Here is a 16,268-nt window from a genome sequence, read left to right on the forward strand (position 1 = left end):
TAAAATGAAAAGTATGAAAGTTTTTATTTTAGAAAAAAAAAATTGTATGTTCATTTAGCTCTAAATAATACAGTGGGGATCTTTTTGAAATATTTAAAATGAATAAAATTTAGCTAAAGGGTTCAAAGTAAAAATTGAGGCAAAAACTTTTAAAAAATTATCGACAGATTATGTTATAAAAACTCGTTAGACTTACATTAACATAGTAGGAAACGACATACATTTGAAAGATACACCAAATATTGACATTATTTAGACAATTTATTCTAATAAAATAATATAATCACCAAAAAGGTGAAACACGTGCATTTCAATATAAATAAAATAAAAGCAGGAAAGTGACAAAACAACGTGAAATTGACTATTCCTATTCCACTTGACGACTAATAGGGTTCTTATTCATCATTAATCTTTAGTGCTACTTGTAAGTATTTTGGATCGTGGAATTAGTCCACCTTTAAAATGCATCACCAAACATTCATCAAGAAATTCATGGTTATTCATATATTATATATTATGATGAATAATACTATAAGTTTATTTATTTTTTAACTCGTTTTAAAATAATTGAATAATTATTCTATTCAAAAATAAGTTAATTAGAAATTTAGACTCATTTTTCCATCTTTAATTATAAGTGTCAAAGAAAATGTATAGTCTTGAGAGTATGAAAATTTTCACGTTTAAATTGTCTGTTATTTAGTTTTAAATATATAATCTTATTGTTTAAGTAGTTTAATTCTTGCAAAAGAAGTTCATACGGCTACTTTTTTCTTTGTTCAGGCATATTTTTGTAAATATTTATATTAGTTCGAATTTTCATATATATTGAATTTTCGCATATTATGTTGTAATTTCACTTATAAGATAATAACCAATTCAATATACTCTGTTGGAGTGTTTTTTTTCCTTCATATTTTAGCCCAGTGGTATTACTCAGATTTTATTTTCGTGCTCACAATATAAATGTTTGAATACAACTCAGAATTTTACCTTTTTCTTTTAAAGTTTTTTCATTTTATTCGAAAATTAACTTGAAATTGCATTTAGAATTTGAAAAACACTCAAAACTTTGTTCCACCTTCTTCATATATAATTTGTCCTTTCGATAAAAAAATATTAATTTTTCTCATTCACATATTTTATAAAGGCTTAAGTCATTAACGCTTACTTAAAATTGTCTGCATAATTTATTTAGACAATCCAATCAACACTATTATTTATTAAACACCTAAAATATATAAAATATTTACCTGCTAAACACAAAATATGGGTGTGACAATAAATATGAAACTCACATATTTTAAGCCAGTAAACAGATCCAAATAATATATTTTTTATTATCAAGAAACTTGGATCTATTTTCTTTTATTAACACTTACAATACTAACTTTTTAAATTTAAAAATGATTTCTTGATCAGCAAAAGAAAGTAATAGTCTTCCTCTCCATTTTTTTTGGGTCAAACTTTCTGCACTCCTTTTCCTACATCTTCTTCCGCCATTTTTCGTTCTCAAACTTCTGTATTTTTTTTAATTCTTTATATTAAGAAAATTAAATCTACGGATTAATTTTGTAAGAAGAATGAAGAGTTGGCCGACATTCGTCTGTTTTTTTATTTCCGGTTATTTTAAGCAAATTTTACTACTTAAATTAAAATATAAATTTATTAAAGTAATATTAGAGAATTCTACGAAAATAACTTGATACTTTCAATTTCTCTTCGCCCTCGTTCACTAACTTAATTTATTTTTCACAAACATCACTCCGCTAAGCCACGCGTACATCATAATATTTCATTATTTATATTATGTTTGATCCCATTGTTTATACTAGGGGTGTCAAATGGACAGGTTGAGTTGAAATTGAACATATTAAAATGGATTGTGATAGAAGTCGAATTGGATCTTGACCCGCTAAAGTTTACTTTGAGCTCATATGGGTTGGGCTTAAAATAGATTGGATTTTGACCCGTCCAATTTGAATCGATTAATCTCAATAATTTAATATATTAATATTTAACTTTTATAATCACGATTTAAATTTTAATTCGAATTTTTTAATTTTTTTAAAAATAACAAATAGATAAATAAACCCTAAAAAATGCTAAGCAGATACTAATAATTTATACCTCAAATATAGAAACGTATCTTAACAAAAAAATTTTTAAAACAGATTGAAATTGAAGATTAAATTGGGTTCAATTGAGGATTATATTCAAATGGATTATGCTTGAATAGGTTGAGACTAAACCAAATTCAAATTATCTTGAGTCCAACCCTTAAAATTCTGAACACATTAAACAGATTATCTATGTTTGAATTCACTTTTGACACCGATTATTTATCCTAAGAAAAAATTGGATCTTGCATTGAATGAGCTGAAAGCGGAGGACAGTGGTGAGCCATGGAAAGAAAAAGACCAAAGGGTTAGTTGGGCTGGGGACAATTTTTTTCTTTCTTTCTTTCAGTTTGATTAACATTTTAAATTATTAATGGTAAGATTTTATTTTTTATTTCTTAAAATTGAAAATTTATTTTTTATGATTAGATTGGATCCACATGACACATGACATAGATTAATTTTAGACCTTTTGAATCACGCGCATATTATTTTTAAAGTTAATTTTTGTTTTGTATTTAATAGATATATATATTTATTAATATTAAAGTATTTAATACTTTCTTCTTTCGAAATTATTTGTCATGTTGTGCTTTTTGATAGTCAATTTGACTAATTTGCAAAGTTAAATTACATCACATTAATTTAATATTTTAAACAAAAAAAATAGATATTCTAAAATTATGTGAAAAGTACTATAAATTACAATTGTTTGCATATTAATATGATAAAAAAAATATATTTTAAAATGTTAGTCAAAATTTTTATAATTTAATCTGAAAATAAAAATAATGACAAACAATACCAAATAGAGAGAATAACTACTAATCTTATTTAAGATGTCTAAATGAACAAAGCAGACAACTTTAAACGATGATAAATAACTTTAGCCTTTTATAAAAGGGAGTTAGCATGCCTACCTCATTTAAATATAAGCTGGTAATTTTATGTATTTGACTACTTTAATGATTTGTAGATATGTTTATTAAATAGGTGTAGAAAAATTTGGATTATTCTTGAGGAATAAAAAAGTTAAAGATTTTATTCTCAGAATTTTCATGTCATTCACTTCAATATTAAGAAGATATTTAAATGTCTGTATAATTTAAATGCTAAATTATTTGACTAAATTTGAGAGAGATTTTATATGTTTTTTTCTTAAAATAATATATAATAATTGACAGAATTATTTTATCACATTATCTTTTCTTTATATTAACTACCAAAATTAAAATGAGAGGCTAGGATCGTTTTTATTGATACTTCCACCACATTCTTCTATTTATATATATTATTATATTCTTAAATTAGACAACATTTTGGATACCTAAGAAAATTATTATCAACCGTAAATACATGGATCGTTTATTAATCATCCTTCAATCTTTTTTATTTATTTCAATATTGTATCTGTTTTTTCTTCATAAAAGTGGATTTTATTTTGGTATTCATATGTAAATTTGTGAACGACGAATCAATTTAGAAAATTCAGAAATTCCATACTTTTTGCTTATGTTTTCTTTATAAATAGTTTTAAATATAAATAAAGTTGAAGAACTATTTATTAATACATAGCAATACTTTAATTTTTTTAGCGTAAGAATATCAATTTTTGAAGAAATAATAAAGAATAAATGATCTTGTCCTCTCATATTTTTATTTACGTGTGGCCTTCGTCTACTACACCATTGAGAAGTAATTTACAAAATAGTAATAGAGTGTATCCTTTCATGTTTAAGTATTTTAGAAATGTAACGTTTCTTCATCTTATTCATTCTCAAGTTAATTTCTCTATTTCAAAATTCTTGTTTTATTATTTTTTTCTTAAAAGAAAGAAAGACAATATATATTGACAACTTCTGTTTATGTTGTGTAGTAATTGCGTAGTGTTTTTCTTGTGTTTGTATGTATATTTGAATATTTAGCTCGTTCTAGTAAGATTTCAGTTTTTTAAAGAAAAACACGGTAAGTCTCTTGGCTTATTCATAGATATATATACTCTTCAAATACCAATGGTGATTATTTATACCCTTATATCCCACATGAAATATTTTTGCTAATTAAATTTTAATTAGCTCTTTTATTATCATTTATTTCTTTTTCATCATCTTATTTTCTCCTAAATTTGATTCTATAAAGTGCTTACATTCTTTTTCAAAATTCCTATTAATCTTGCACAAATACAATGTAAAAAGTTCCCATCAAATTTCAGCCTCATCTGCTTATTTATTATTTTTTAAAATGTTTTTTTTTTGTCAATTAGAGCAACAAGTTAATATTTAGGTCCAGATTTTAAAAGTTTGTTCGAGAAAAAAATAATTAAATTTTATTTTTACCACCTCTCTTTTTTTTCATCTCAAATTTAGCTCATATCTTTATCTCTAAGAATATAAAGAATTAAATTTAATTTCCCAAAAAATTTCCTATAAAAGCTATAAATGCAAAAAAAGTAATTTCATGGTGAAGTCATTTTCGATGATCCAGTATATTTATATATTTTTTAGAATATTAATAATATAATAATAAAACTAACAACACACGTCAAGTTTATAGTTATTTTCAATACTTTGCGTTGGATTGTTTCTCTTATTTTTAGAAAATGTCTTCCTTTTGCTCCAAATCTCCCGCCATTTCCAACTGTTCAAACGATGAATATTCTAATTCGAGTCTTCCAGTTGGAGAAATCCCAGGTGATTATGGTTTCCCATTCTTCGGAGCCATTAAAGATAGATATGACTATTTCTACAACCTCGGCACAGACGAATTCTTCCGTACAAAATCTCGAAAATATAATTCTACTGTATTCAAAACGAACATGCCACCAGGTCCATTCATCGCTAAAAATCCCAAAGTCATCGCTCTTCTTGATTCCAAAACATTTCCCATACTTTTCGACAATTCAAAAGTCGAAAAAAAGAACGTTCTTGATGGCACCTACATGCCATCAACTAATTTCTTCGGTGGATATCGTCCTTGTGCATTTCTCGATCCATCTGAACCAAAACATGCAAGACTTAAAGGGTTCTATTTATCTATAATCTCAAAATATCATACACAATCTATTCCTATATTTGAAACCTCTGTTTCTGCCCTGTTTCAAAATCTTGAAATTCAAATATCTAAAAATGGAAAAGCAAATTTCAACGACATTAGCGATGCAATGTCGTTTGATTTTGTTTTTCGTTTGTTGTGTGACAAGACAACAAGAAACGTTGGACCAAAATATTTTGATAAATGGATGTTGCCTCAGTTGGTTCCATTGGTTACTCTTGGTCTAAAATTTGTGCCTAATTTTATGGAAGATTTAATATTGCATACTTTTCCATTACCGTTTTGTCTAGTGAAATCGAATTACCAGAAGCTTTACGATGCTTTTAGCGAGCATGCTGGAAGTATACTGAGTGAAATTGAGAAGAGTGGGATCAAGAGAGATGAAGCTTGCCACAACTTAGTTTTTCTTTCAGGTATATCAAATAAATTAGGGAAAAGGATCAAAAATGCCGTTAAATTACGTGAAAGGAATAAAAATGTTCTCCGTTTTCAGTTTGGCTCAAAAATGACTCTAGAGTCATTACTTTGATTCAGAAATGTCCTTAAACCTACGTAAAAGGAACAGAAATGTCTCCCATTTATAATTTGTTGGTCCAAAAATATCCTTTTGAGCCAAAATATAAATGATAAGGACATTTTCATTCCTTTTACATAGTTTTAAGGATATTTTTAATGTTTTTCTCGATAAATAAATATGTAATTTGAGACAAAAATAAAAGCAACTTGGACAAAAAAAGAAGTGACTTGGACAAAAAGAAACGAGTGACTTAGACAAATCTTTTTTGTCAATAACCTCAGACCAATCAATCGAATATTGATTAATACGTAATCGATCGAACACTACTTGAAAACGGCTCTTCTGCAATTGAATTTTTTTGAATCCTTTTATTTGCGAGGAGCTGGATGAGAAGAAACTCTCACGTCCGAATCTGTAGTAGAGATGGAATTCAGAACCAACCATCAACTATAACCTAAACTTAGACAAATTGAGTGAATTTATTTCAGGGTTCAACGCTTATGGTGGGATGAAAGTTGTGTTCCCATCACTGATCAAGTGGGTCGCCAGTGCAGGTAAGAGTTTACACACGCGGCTAGCAAATGAAATCAGGACGATCATCAAGGGAGAAGGTGGGTCCATCACTCTATCATCAGTCAACAAGATGAGTTTGGTTAAATCAACGGTGTATGAAGTATTGAGAATTGAACCTCCATTGCCGTTCCAGTACGGTAAGGCCAAACAAGATATCATGGTCCAAAGTCATGATTCAAATTTTTTGATTAAAAAAGGTGAAATGATTTTTGGATATCAAACATTTGCAACAAAAGATGCAAAGATATTTGAAAATCCAGAAGAGTTTATTGCAGAGAGATTTATGGGTAGTGAAGGAGAAAAATTGTTAAAATATGTTTATTGGTCAAATGCAAGAGAGACCGATGATCCAACGGTAGATAACAAACAAAGCCCCGCCAAAGATCTGGTTGTGCTGTTGTGCAGGTTAATAATCTTTTGATTTATCGCGTTTAGCTTATATATACTGGCATAATATTAATCATGTATACACGCAGGTTGTTGGTGGTGGAATTTTTCATGCGTTACGACAAATTTACTGTGGAGTCTAATAAATTCTTATTTGGATCATCAGTAACGTTCAAGACTCTGGACAAAAAAACGACATGAATTATTCGATATAAAATCAGGCAATTGATTTGTCCCATTCCCCGGTAGCATTAAGATCTTTTCTGTTGTTATTGCACGGAATCTAAATATAAAATGATGTTATAATTATTCTAAAGTTTGTAATTAATTATTAATGAGTGAAACTACTTAAATGAGCATAAACTCAAAATAATTACATGTTCATACCCAATTCAAAGTAATTTAACAAATGTTTATTCTCTCAAAATAAATTAAAAAATACAACATATATCATATTCATTAAGACTGATAATTTTTACCTAAATAATACTAAATCAGTATCATATATTATATTAATATCATTAGAACAGATAATTTCACCTAACTGATTCTAAATTTATATATATATTGCATTGATATTATTTAGTGGGAGTATGATTATAAAAGAAATATTTATTTATAACTGTTTTAATTTACAACATATTTGCTTAGTTTCCCCATATTTCAATTCGCCTAAAAAATTCAAATGGGCTAACAATAAGATAATTTCACCTAACTCTCTCTCTCTCTGTCTCTCTCTCTCTATATATATATTATTTAGTGGGAGTATATATATAAAAGTAATATTTGTTTATAACTCTTTTAATTTACAGCTTTTTGCTTAATTTCCCCATATTTCAAGTCGCCTAAAAAATTTAAATGGGCTAACAATAAGTCAAAAGATCAAGGGAAAATTGTATATAATAGCAAACTAATAACCTAAAATAAATGGAATAGCTAGGGTTTAATTTAACTGTGCTTCATAACAAACGTTAGCTAAAATTTGCCAGCGTCTCTCTCCCAGAAATCTCGCTCGCCACTCTCCATTCTCGCTCGCCTCTCTCGCTATATACAAAGAAGTGTATAATTTTGTTTCTGCTTTGTATAAAGCGAGAGAAAATTGTATATACACATGCAAAAATATATATTTTCGTGTTATACACTTAATTATACAATTTACAAACATTTTACTTCAAATATTGCAGAGAAAAAGGTCAACGAATTATACAATTGCGAATTATACAATTGCAGTGAAATACAATTTTCTCTAGCTTTATACAACAGAAGTGTATATATTGTGTTTCTGTTTTTGTATAAAGCGAGAGAAAAACGTATATCTTCTTGCTATACACTTAATATTGCAGACGAAATAGGCAGTGAATTATACAATTGTGCATTATACAATTGGAGTGAAATAGGATAGCGAATTATACAATTGCAGCGAAATAGGCCAGCGAATTATACACTTGTATATGTATAGCGAATTATACAGTTTTATGTTTGCTATAGAGCGCAATTATTCAAAGTTTGATATAGCATACAAATATAAATTTTTTATTTGCTATATGTGAAAGTTGCCGAAGATCAAGAAGTAGCATTTAAATCTCCCAGGTTACGTTTATGTTTTTCTACTGAAAAATAATGTTGGAATGAATGATCACACATATATTTTTTGAACCCAATAGTTGTGTCTTTTAGCATGAATGTAGTTCACCAATACAATACTTTATGCATCAATCAATTACCCGTTCCCATTATTAGAATTAAACAAATAATACAATGGACGTGACAAGGCAGGTGAATTAGGCCCAATTTCATTCAATGAGAGGGATATTTCAAGAGTTGACCAAATTTAAAAATAAAATACATTATCAAAAATAGATAACGAATGAGTCATCATTGCATATGGATAAATTTTACTCTCTTTGCCCTGACGTGGCAATAATTAGAATCACAAAATTTTATCATCAATCCGGATATAATTAATCATTTTTTTTTAAAAAAAAAAAGCGATATAATTAATAATATAGAATATTTATAAGCATATCCAAATTGTAATAGAGAAAAAAAGTCATATTAAATTAAAGATGAAATAAAGTCGAAGCTAGCAACAACAAGTGGCAAAGTTATTATTATTTTAGATGATTGGATACGTAACCTACCGGAGGGGAGTGATTCATTGGTTCCACGTGGCACCCAATGTGCATAAACTAACAAAACTGTCACACTCATTGCAGGCGATTATTCTTATAGTTCAAAGTATTTAAAATTTATAAATTTAATTTGATTGCCTTTGAATGTTGAACAAGTTTTGAGAAATAATTTGTAGAGAAGATGAAGAGTTATTGGAGAGAAGCATCAGTAGGCAGTGATATGATTGATTCAGATTTGAAGGAAATTGGGATTGCTGCTAAGAAGTTAGCTAATCATGCTATCATGCTTGGTGGAATTGGTTTTGGCACTTCTTTTCTCAAATGGATTGCTTCTTTTGCTGCTATGTATGTAATCGCGGCCCCCCTTTTTCTACTCATGAACTAGCTTTTAATGTTGAGTTACGAAGCACTTGTATTTTTACAGTTACTTGTTGATCTTGGATCGAACCAACTGGAGGAGCAACATACTCACAACTCTCCTAATTCCTTACATTTTCTTGAGTTTCCCTTCATTACTCTTTGGTTTGTTCAGGTAATTATATATTTTTATTGGATCGAATTCCCTTACATTTTTTGAACTAGTTTTGTTTTGCCTTAGTGTATATATACATTTATGTATGTTGGTGCTAAACCTACAGGGGAGATTTCGGAAAATGGCTGTCTTTGATTGCTGTTATAACGCGCCTATTTTTCCCAAAACACTTTCCAGGTTTAATATATATATATACATACCTTCTTATAGAAAGGCTTAGGCCATGGGACACCATTGTTAATTTTGAGAATTGCGCGTGCAGATTGGCTTGAAGCACCAGCAGCATTGGTCCTTCTGATGGTAGTATCTCCAAGTTTTTTGGCTGACACTATAAGGGACAACTGGATCGGTACGTTCATTTGCCTTGTAATTGGATGCTATCTGTTGCAAGAACACATTAGAGCATCTGGTGGATTCAGAAATTCTTTCACTAAAGCTCATGGAATTTCAAACACTATTGGAATCATCCTTCTTCTGGTATATCCAGTCTGGGCATTGATTCTCCACTTTCTATAAACAAACTAAATTCCATAAATCATGATTGCTATTTGTTTGGAGAAGATCTGAGTGTGATTGATTTTCTATCGTCTGGTAATTTTGTGAAAGATTGCTTGCTTGTTATGTGTTTATGTACCTAAAATTCATTTTTCCGTTTTACCTTGCTATTTTTGGATCTCTGTATTTTTCCCTCATAAAGTTTCAATCTTCAAGTGAATCAATAGAATTTTTCTTTGACTCTGAGCTTAATTCAAGATAGTTCATTTTCATAGCTTGGTAAATAAATGATGGAGTTCATATTTAAGTATAAAATAAGGGAAAGGACTGGGACAGTGTATATATTTCTGGTCTTTCTGATGTATCAATTTATAAATGTAGATTATACGTAATGGGCACTCGATAATAGCATTGAACTTTCGGAAGAATCAACAGAAGCTTGCAAATTGATTAGCACTTCCAATTTCTATGACTTTTATGCAGTTTTTGCCTTTGCTTCTTTGTATAGTTGATCCACAATATCCTGCAAACATTAACATATAACACTATTAAGTGACTTTGATACAAATATTCGCTAAATCTAGTTGTTAATATCATATATAGTCATTGATAACTTCATTCACAAAACCATTTTTTGATGTTGAACTTTATCTACTATAGCAGTAAAGTCACTGAACTTTAGCAACTCTAACAACAAAACATACTTGAGTTGAGCTTGTAATACCTTGTAATAGTTGAGCAGTTGTGGTCTTTTGAGTTTGAATGTAGGGGTAACTAATTCTCTCTCAATGTCAAATGGATTTGGTTCCAAATGAACTGCACGTAACATTTCAAAGCCTCGAAGCTGTGGAAGTATTTTCTATATCAGAATAAGAAAAAGAAAAAAGAGGATTTGAAATTTGAAAAGTTACATACTTGGTGTTTCCTAGCAGTGCTGTTGAGTTCATCCAATATGTACTTTCTTGCCTTTGTGTTATTACATAGAGATGAAAAATCTCCGGTTTCTTGATTATTCGAGGCCCACTCTTCAAGTGCCTTTCTTTCTGGAACTACCACAGCCACTAGGAAGGATTCAAAACTGTTCCCATATATCCAAATCTGTGAACCAGGTGATGAGTTCGTATGAGTATAAAACATACATAATCCATGTCGAGAAAACCTAAATAGCATTAAGGAAACAGGGTAAACAGGGAAGATAGACCACCCTGAAGTTGAAATGTTTAGGCTTACTGATGTAACAAGAGGGCATCTGGAGTATACGCCTTCAATGTTTTCTACAGCTACATACTCCCCTTGGGACAGCTTGAATATATTCTTTTTCCGGTCAATGATTTTCATTGCTCCGTCTGGTTGCCACTCACCAATGTCACCTGAATTTTTTTCTCATGCTCAGAGTTATTACAAATCAACGTCATTCATATAGCAGAAAGAAGTTTCTTACCTGTATGAAACCATCCATCCACAAGTACAGATTTTGTAAGATCTTCTCGTTTATGGTACCCCGAAAACAAGGTTTTTCCCCTCAGACAAATTTCTCCACGAGGGACGCTTGCAAGAGCATCATATCCCATTTCTGGCACTGACTCAAGTCTTGCCTCAATTGTAGTCATTGGAACACCAACAGTTCCTGTCATGGAGTGTACATTGGCTATGGATGTGAGACATCCTCCACAACTTTCAGTAAGCCCTAACAATGAAGAATAATATGTCAAAATAAGCAGATAAAAAGGTGATAAAGAAGTAACAATAGTGAAGAAGAAATTTCAATACCATATCCTTGTGATAAAGAACAGCAACATGTTACCCTTAGAAATTCTTCAACGTGCTTGGGCAAAGGAGCAGCTCCAGAAAGCATCAGACGTACTCGTCCACCAAATGCTAGTTTGATCTGGAAAGAAAAGTATATGCACATACGGTTAACCAAACTACACATTGACCAGGTGAATGCTGGGGATCAGATAGCTAACCTTATCAAAAACAAGCCTGTCAAAGCGCGGAGCTGCTTCATCTTGTCTCAATCCTTTCTCCATATTCCTTAATTTGCTGCAAAATATATAATGCTTAATATATGATGGCAATGAAGGGAACCAAATGCAAATGACAGGACGTACTAGTTGTATGCAAACTGAAAAAGCAGCTTCTTCAATGTACCTCCAGCTTCGATTTTATCCATCACCCCTGAGTTGCCCACACCAAAAAAAGAAAACAAAAATTAACCGAAATGAAATAGGAAGCAACATGAGACAATACTTTCTTTTTGATGTCAAATTTGAAGCTTTGTTTACTGAATTAGTAGATCAGGAACCTGTGTATATGCGGTCATAAACTCGTGGAACTCCACAGAATATAGTCGGTTTTAATACCAGAAGATCTTCAATCAAGTATCTAATGTCCTGTTATTCAGTAGCAAATATATATTTGAATTAATTGACTTTGAACACACAGCAAGTTTTTAATAAAAGAAAAGCTTTAAGTAATTCAGTGCAGAAAGAATATATGTGTCTTACGCCTTGCCAAAATCCTATTGAAGCACCTCTGTATATGCAATATGTCTCAATTATTTGATCAAATATATGAGCAAGTGGAAGGAACGAAAAGTACACATCCTCCCCCGTTCCCTGAAATTGACACAAATTGATGAGTGAGATCACACTTTGCTCTTATTGCACTAGTGAGAATAAGATAGAAAACATATAAACCAACAGTAGATTTTCTTATCTGTTTTAGCCAAACAGGATTTCCTGGTAGCCTAATGATTACTATATAATGTCTTAACTTCAAGCTTGATCGAACTAATTGCTCGTGATGGATCAAGAACAGACACTAACCAATAACAAAAATTTATGATAGTAGTTATATTGATAATTATTACTCAAAGTTACCTCTTTGTCTGTTTCAACGAGAAGTTGATCCATCGACAGAACTTCTCCCATGAAAGCACCATTAGTCAGAATGACACCTTTTGGTTCTCCAGTAGTTCCACTAGTGTACATAATTGAGGAAATATCAGTTTTCCTTTTCTGAGGAAGTTCATGATCCAAACTTCCCTACATAGAGTGACACAACGTGTAAGTGAAGGGAGCAATAACGAGTTATCAGGATGCATCATTTTACATATTGCCTTTACCATTTGAACAAACTCTTCCCATGAGAAGCAAGCTACTCCTTGTTCCTCGGCTTCACTTCTCTGTGTGCTTGAGATGTTTCCAAAGCTGACGATAGCTTCATAAAAGATATACAAGTTACTCTTACTGAACTTGCAAATACCAGCGTATTTTCAAAAGTTAATAAAATTTCACCTACTTTTTAGATAAGAATTGCACTTAGACAAGCATGATAAGATCTGCAAAAAGAATTCAATGATTAGGTAATATTGAGTATGTCACTTAAAGCTAAATTCAGATGATATATCTATCAGACGTATTAAATATATTAGATAATTCATCGGAAGAGCAGTTCAATGAAAATCCACATAGTACTTTCAGAACCATCACTTCAATCCTTTGTCTCAGTATAAGTGTGCAATGTAATTTGCAGTTCGCGAATAAGAAAGCATAGAAGATAAGGAAAAGAGAATATACAGCAGGTATCTTGCTTTCTTGGGCAAAAGTTATTGAAACTTCAGCGTGGTTGATGATAAATTCAACTGCATTTGCACCTGCAATTCAGGCAAAAAAATCTACAATTATAATTTTGCTTTGTTTCAAAAGCAAGAACATACGAGGAGAGGAAGATAAAGAGCAAGCAGAACATACCAAGAGAATCATAGAGTGGTACATATGAAATTGCTTGGCTGTTACAAGCCTGTGATCAAAATCAACAAACAAAATTATTGCTCCAATATAAACAATAAACTGAAGGTAAAACAAGTTTTTGCTATTAGATGAACATAATTCTTCGTGTTCGTAATGAAATAGATAATGCAGACAGCAAGTGCATACCTCCATAGCCATTATCCACTCAGGACAGTTCACACCATAGATGCCACACCGGTCTCCCTAAGTAAACAGACACATACTTTAGAGTTCAGATACAATTTAGCCTAAATGTGTGAATTATCCACAAATTCATTGTATATATATATATTTTTTTTTTTTTTGATTATGATAACAAGGACTAGAACTCACCGGATTAACACCACGATTTCGGATGGCTGAACCAATCTTAATTGTGGTTTCATAAACCTCCTCATATGTTAGCCAACTGTAGGGACCTGCCTGTAAACATTTTTCATTTAATGTTGAAATTACAATAAGCTTAAAGATCATTTACAGTTATCCTTATAGTCATCTCAACAATTGAACACTGCAGAAAATGTACCTTTTTGTCAACAACCTGACGGCGGCCCAGCATTTGATTTTTAGGATTCTTCTTAACTGATTCACTGCGAGCATAAAAATTTAAAATGAGAGTAAGAAAATGAATATCGAACCAAACTAATCAACACGACTACTTGAGCTCGAATAATATAACATGGCGCACCAATATTCGTTGAGTCTAGCTAAATTCCAAAAGCTAAGATAGATTGTCCAGAGATTATGCGTTGTGGATTGTCAAAAAAAATCACATAAATAAATACAAAAAAAAGAAAAATTCTCCCTCACCCAGTGTGGTGCACTATAAGACAAAGATTGAAATACTCGTCTCAATCAATCATCTAAGCTTCAATTCTGCTACAAACATTGAAATCTTATGGGACCCTAGAAAGATGAGAGTCTAATCATATATTATCTGTGATTTTTTAAATTTATTTTTCTGTCACTTTAAAATCGTTCCGTTTTATGAACCATCGTCTAATCATTCAAACAATGGTCAACCCACTGTATAGCATTTATCAAGTAAACTCACATTACTGAATTGAAAAATTCATGCAAAACAATTTGGAAATTGATGTTTAATTACCTAAAGAAGTCCCAAGGTGACTCAAAACGAGTAGGCATTTCCATGAGGCCATCTTTAGCATAAATATTCCTATAAACTGGCCCTGCTGACGGCTTTCCGTCAGAAGCTGGCCGGGTTTCTTCAACTTTCACTGTATAATTTGACATTCTTCCCTGAGATATATAAAAATCCACAATTGAGAATTGCAAGCTAAAATCTCAGTGAAGTAATGTAATTATATATAAATATATGTGAATAGATTAAATTTAGCTAAGACCTAGTCCATAGAAATGATGAGAAAAAGGAAATGAATTGTGGAAAAAAGTGGTTAGTTGAGCAGATGCAATGCAGCCAGCTAACCAGTTATGGAGGCTTTAATTAGTTTCAGTAACTGGTACCTACTTTTGCCGGTATCAATTATTCCTAAGGTTTATCTTAGTTTCGATAGATAGAATTACTTTACGAAATTATATAATGTATTTTTGATGAAATAACTGATACAAATTGTAAAAAGATTTACTTACACACATGCATTTAATACACAAGTAATAGGGTCAGTTTACGCTGTGGACTTTTGCAGATGAAAAAAGGACATTTGTATTAAATGGGTAGTGAAGAAAGTAGTTGAAAATTTAGTTAAAGCTATTTCCTCAATTTGATTAACGTAATTAAGTTTGTTACAAATGCTTAAACAGTTAAAAGTAACAAGTTTAGTGCAAAAATGAAAAGAATACTTAAAAATGGAAATGCGTAAAAGGGTACAACCAGTTAACTATTTGGATGTTTTTATGAAACAACTGGGAATCCTTCTCTTCTCACTGTTTTTGTTTCTTCTTTTTCGCCTTGTAATCATTTTTTTTCTCTTTTTTCTTATTCTATGTATTATTTTATGAAAAATTATGGTCTGATTTAAATAAAAAAATGAAAAATTTTAATTTTGTGATTTTTTATTATTTTTTATCAAATGTATCAAAACTTTCTTTAGTCTGACTTAAATATATCACGTGAAAATTTAAAATTAAAATAATATCAAATTCAATAATTAGATATTATTTTGAATTAAATAATGAGTCAAATTTAACTCGTCCAATTTATATTCTCCATTCACTTTTACCTGTTACATCTGAATTTGTTCATTAGATAAAATTTATATGACTACTTTACTGTGTATTCTTATTAAATAATGTTAATATTAAATTTTGAAAAGTAATTTTAAAAATAAGTTATTAAAGCAAAAGGATGAAATATGGAAATTATTTTTGATATTATAAAAGTGACAACTAAAAATAAAAGTCTATTTTAAAAATAATAGACAAATAAAAGTGCCAAGAAAAGTAGTCAAACTAATGAAGTTTTTTACTACTACAATTTATCTAAGAGTGGCAAAATCAACTGTTTAAGTTGGACAAGTTATTAACCTGCCTATTAATTATCTCAACCCATGAAAATTGAGTTAATATGTAACTCACATTGGTTGATAAGAAATCTCATCAAGATATTTTTCAATTTTTTTTTTTAATTTGATATGCTATGTATATAGTCATAAGAGAAAAAAAAGTTTAATTAGGTACTAAGTAGTT

The 16,268-nt window shown here is 30.3% G+C and overlaps 3 protein-coding genes across 5 annotated transcripts; 2 read left to right on the forward strand and 1 right to left on the reverse strand.

Annotated features, from left to right (window-relative positions):
- Window positions 1-4,145: 4,145 nt before the first annotated feature.
- LOC100037496 (allene oxide synthase 3-like) lies at window positions 4,146-7,021 on the forward strand. The gene is made up of 3 exons (XM_004230795.4): window positions 4,146-5,584; window positions 6,177-6,666; window positions 6,738-7,021. Exons 1-3 carry the CDS (start codon window positions 4,720-4,722, stop codon window positions 6,847-6,849), a joined length of 1,467 nt encoding a protein of 488 aa, XP_004230843.1. The 5' UTR covers window positions 4,146-4,719; the 3' UTR covers window positions 6,850-7,021.
- Window positions 7,022-8,862: 1,841 nt separating this feature from the next.
- On the forward strand, window positions 8,863-10,055 carry LOC101259682 (WCOR413-like plant cold acclimation protein). The gene is given in 4 exon segments (NM_001347259.1): window positions 8,863-9,125; window positions 9,205-9,312; window positions 9,419-9,489; window positions 9,575-10,055. Coding segments are annotated over 4 exon segments (597 nt in total). The 5' UTR covers window positions 8,863-8,961; the 3' UTR covers window positions 9,829-10,055.
- LOC101259379 (probable CoA ligase CCL6) lies at window positions 10,056-15,129 on the reverse strand. 3 transcript variants are annotated; one of them, XM_069292979.1, is made up of 20 exons: window positions 15,049-15,129; window positions 14,710-14,861; window positions 14,128-14,191; window positions 13,935-14,024; window positions 13,749-13,805; window positions 13,563-13,611; window positions 13,389-13,465; window positions 13,111-13,150; window positions 12,935-13,029; window positions 12,690-12,854; window positions 12,315-12,425; window positions 12,113-12,200; window positions 11,919-11,985; window positions 11,775-11,850; window positions 11,578-11,695; window positions 11,249-11,494; window positions 11,038-11,177; window positions 10,723-10,905; window positions 10,532-10,651; window positions 10,056-10,330 (listed from the first exon to the last, which is right to left on the reverse strand). In XM_069292979.1, exons 2-20 carry the CDS (start codon window positions 14,853-14,855, stop codon window positions 10,283-10,285), a joined length of 1,980 nt encoding a protein of 659 aa, XP_069149080.1. In that variant the 5' UTR covers window positions 14,856-14,861; window positions 15,049-15,129; the 3' UTR covers window positions 10,056-10,282. The 3 variants fall into 3 exon arrangements, with proteins under 3 accessions (XP_069149080.1, XP_069149081.1, XP_019067458.2); XM_069292980.1 differs by having other exon boundaries at window positions 15,087-15,120; XM_019211913.3 differs by having other exon boundaries at window positions 14,966-15,103.
- Between the last annotated feature and the right edge of the window lie 1,139 nt (window positions 15,130-16,268).

Source organism: Solanum lycopersicum, chromosome 1, assembly GCF_036512215.1.
Source record: "Solanum lycopersicum chromosome 1, SLM_r2.1".
NCBI classification, from domain to species: Eukaryota; Viridiplantae; Streptophyta; class Magnoliopsida; order Solanales; family Solanaceae; genus Solanum; species Solanum lycopersicum.

What these genes read in the sequence shown, in the direction of transcription:
- LOC101259379 (XM_069292979.1), bottom strand. Translation starts at nt 14,855, where the DNA reads ATGTCAAATTATACAGTGAAAGTTGAAGAAACCCGGCCAGCTTCTGAC. An exon ending in ACAGGCTTGTTTTTGATAAG is followed by an intron (nt 11,696 to 11,774) that starts GTTAGCTATCTG and finishes TTTTCTTTCCAG; the next exon opens with ATCAAACTAGCATTTGGTGG. An exon ending in GGATGGATGGTTTCATACAG is followed by an intron (nt 11,178 to 11,248) that starts GTAAGAAACTTC and finishes AAAAAAATTCAG; the next exon opens with GTGACATTGGTGAGTGGCAA.
- LOC100037496 (XM_004230795.4), top strand. Translation starts at nt 4,720, where the DNA reads ATGTCTTCCTTTTGCTCCAAATCTCCCGCCATTTCCAACTGTTCAAAC. An exon ending in CAACTTAGTTTTTCTTTCAG is followed by an intron (nt 5,585 to 6,176) that starts GTATATCAAATA and finishes AATTTATTTCAG; the next exon opens with GGTTCAACGCTTATGGTGGG. An exon ending in CTGGTTGTGCTGTTGTGCAG is followed by an intron (nt 6,667 to 6,737) that starts GTTAATAATCTT and finishes GTATACACGCAG; the next exon opens with GTTGTTGGTGGTGGAATTTT.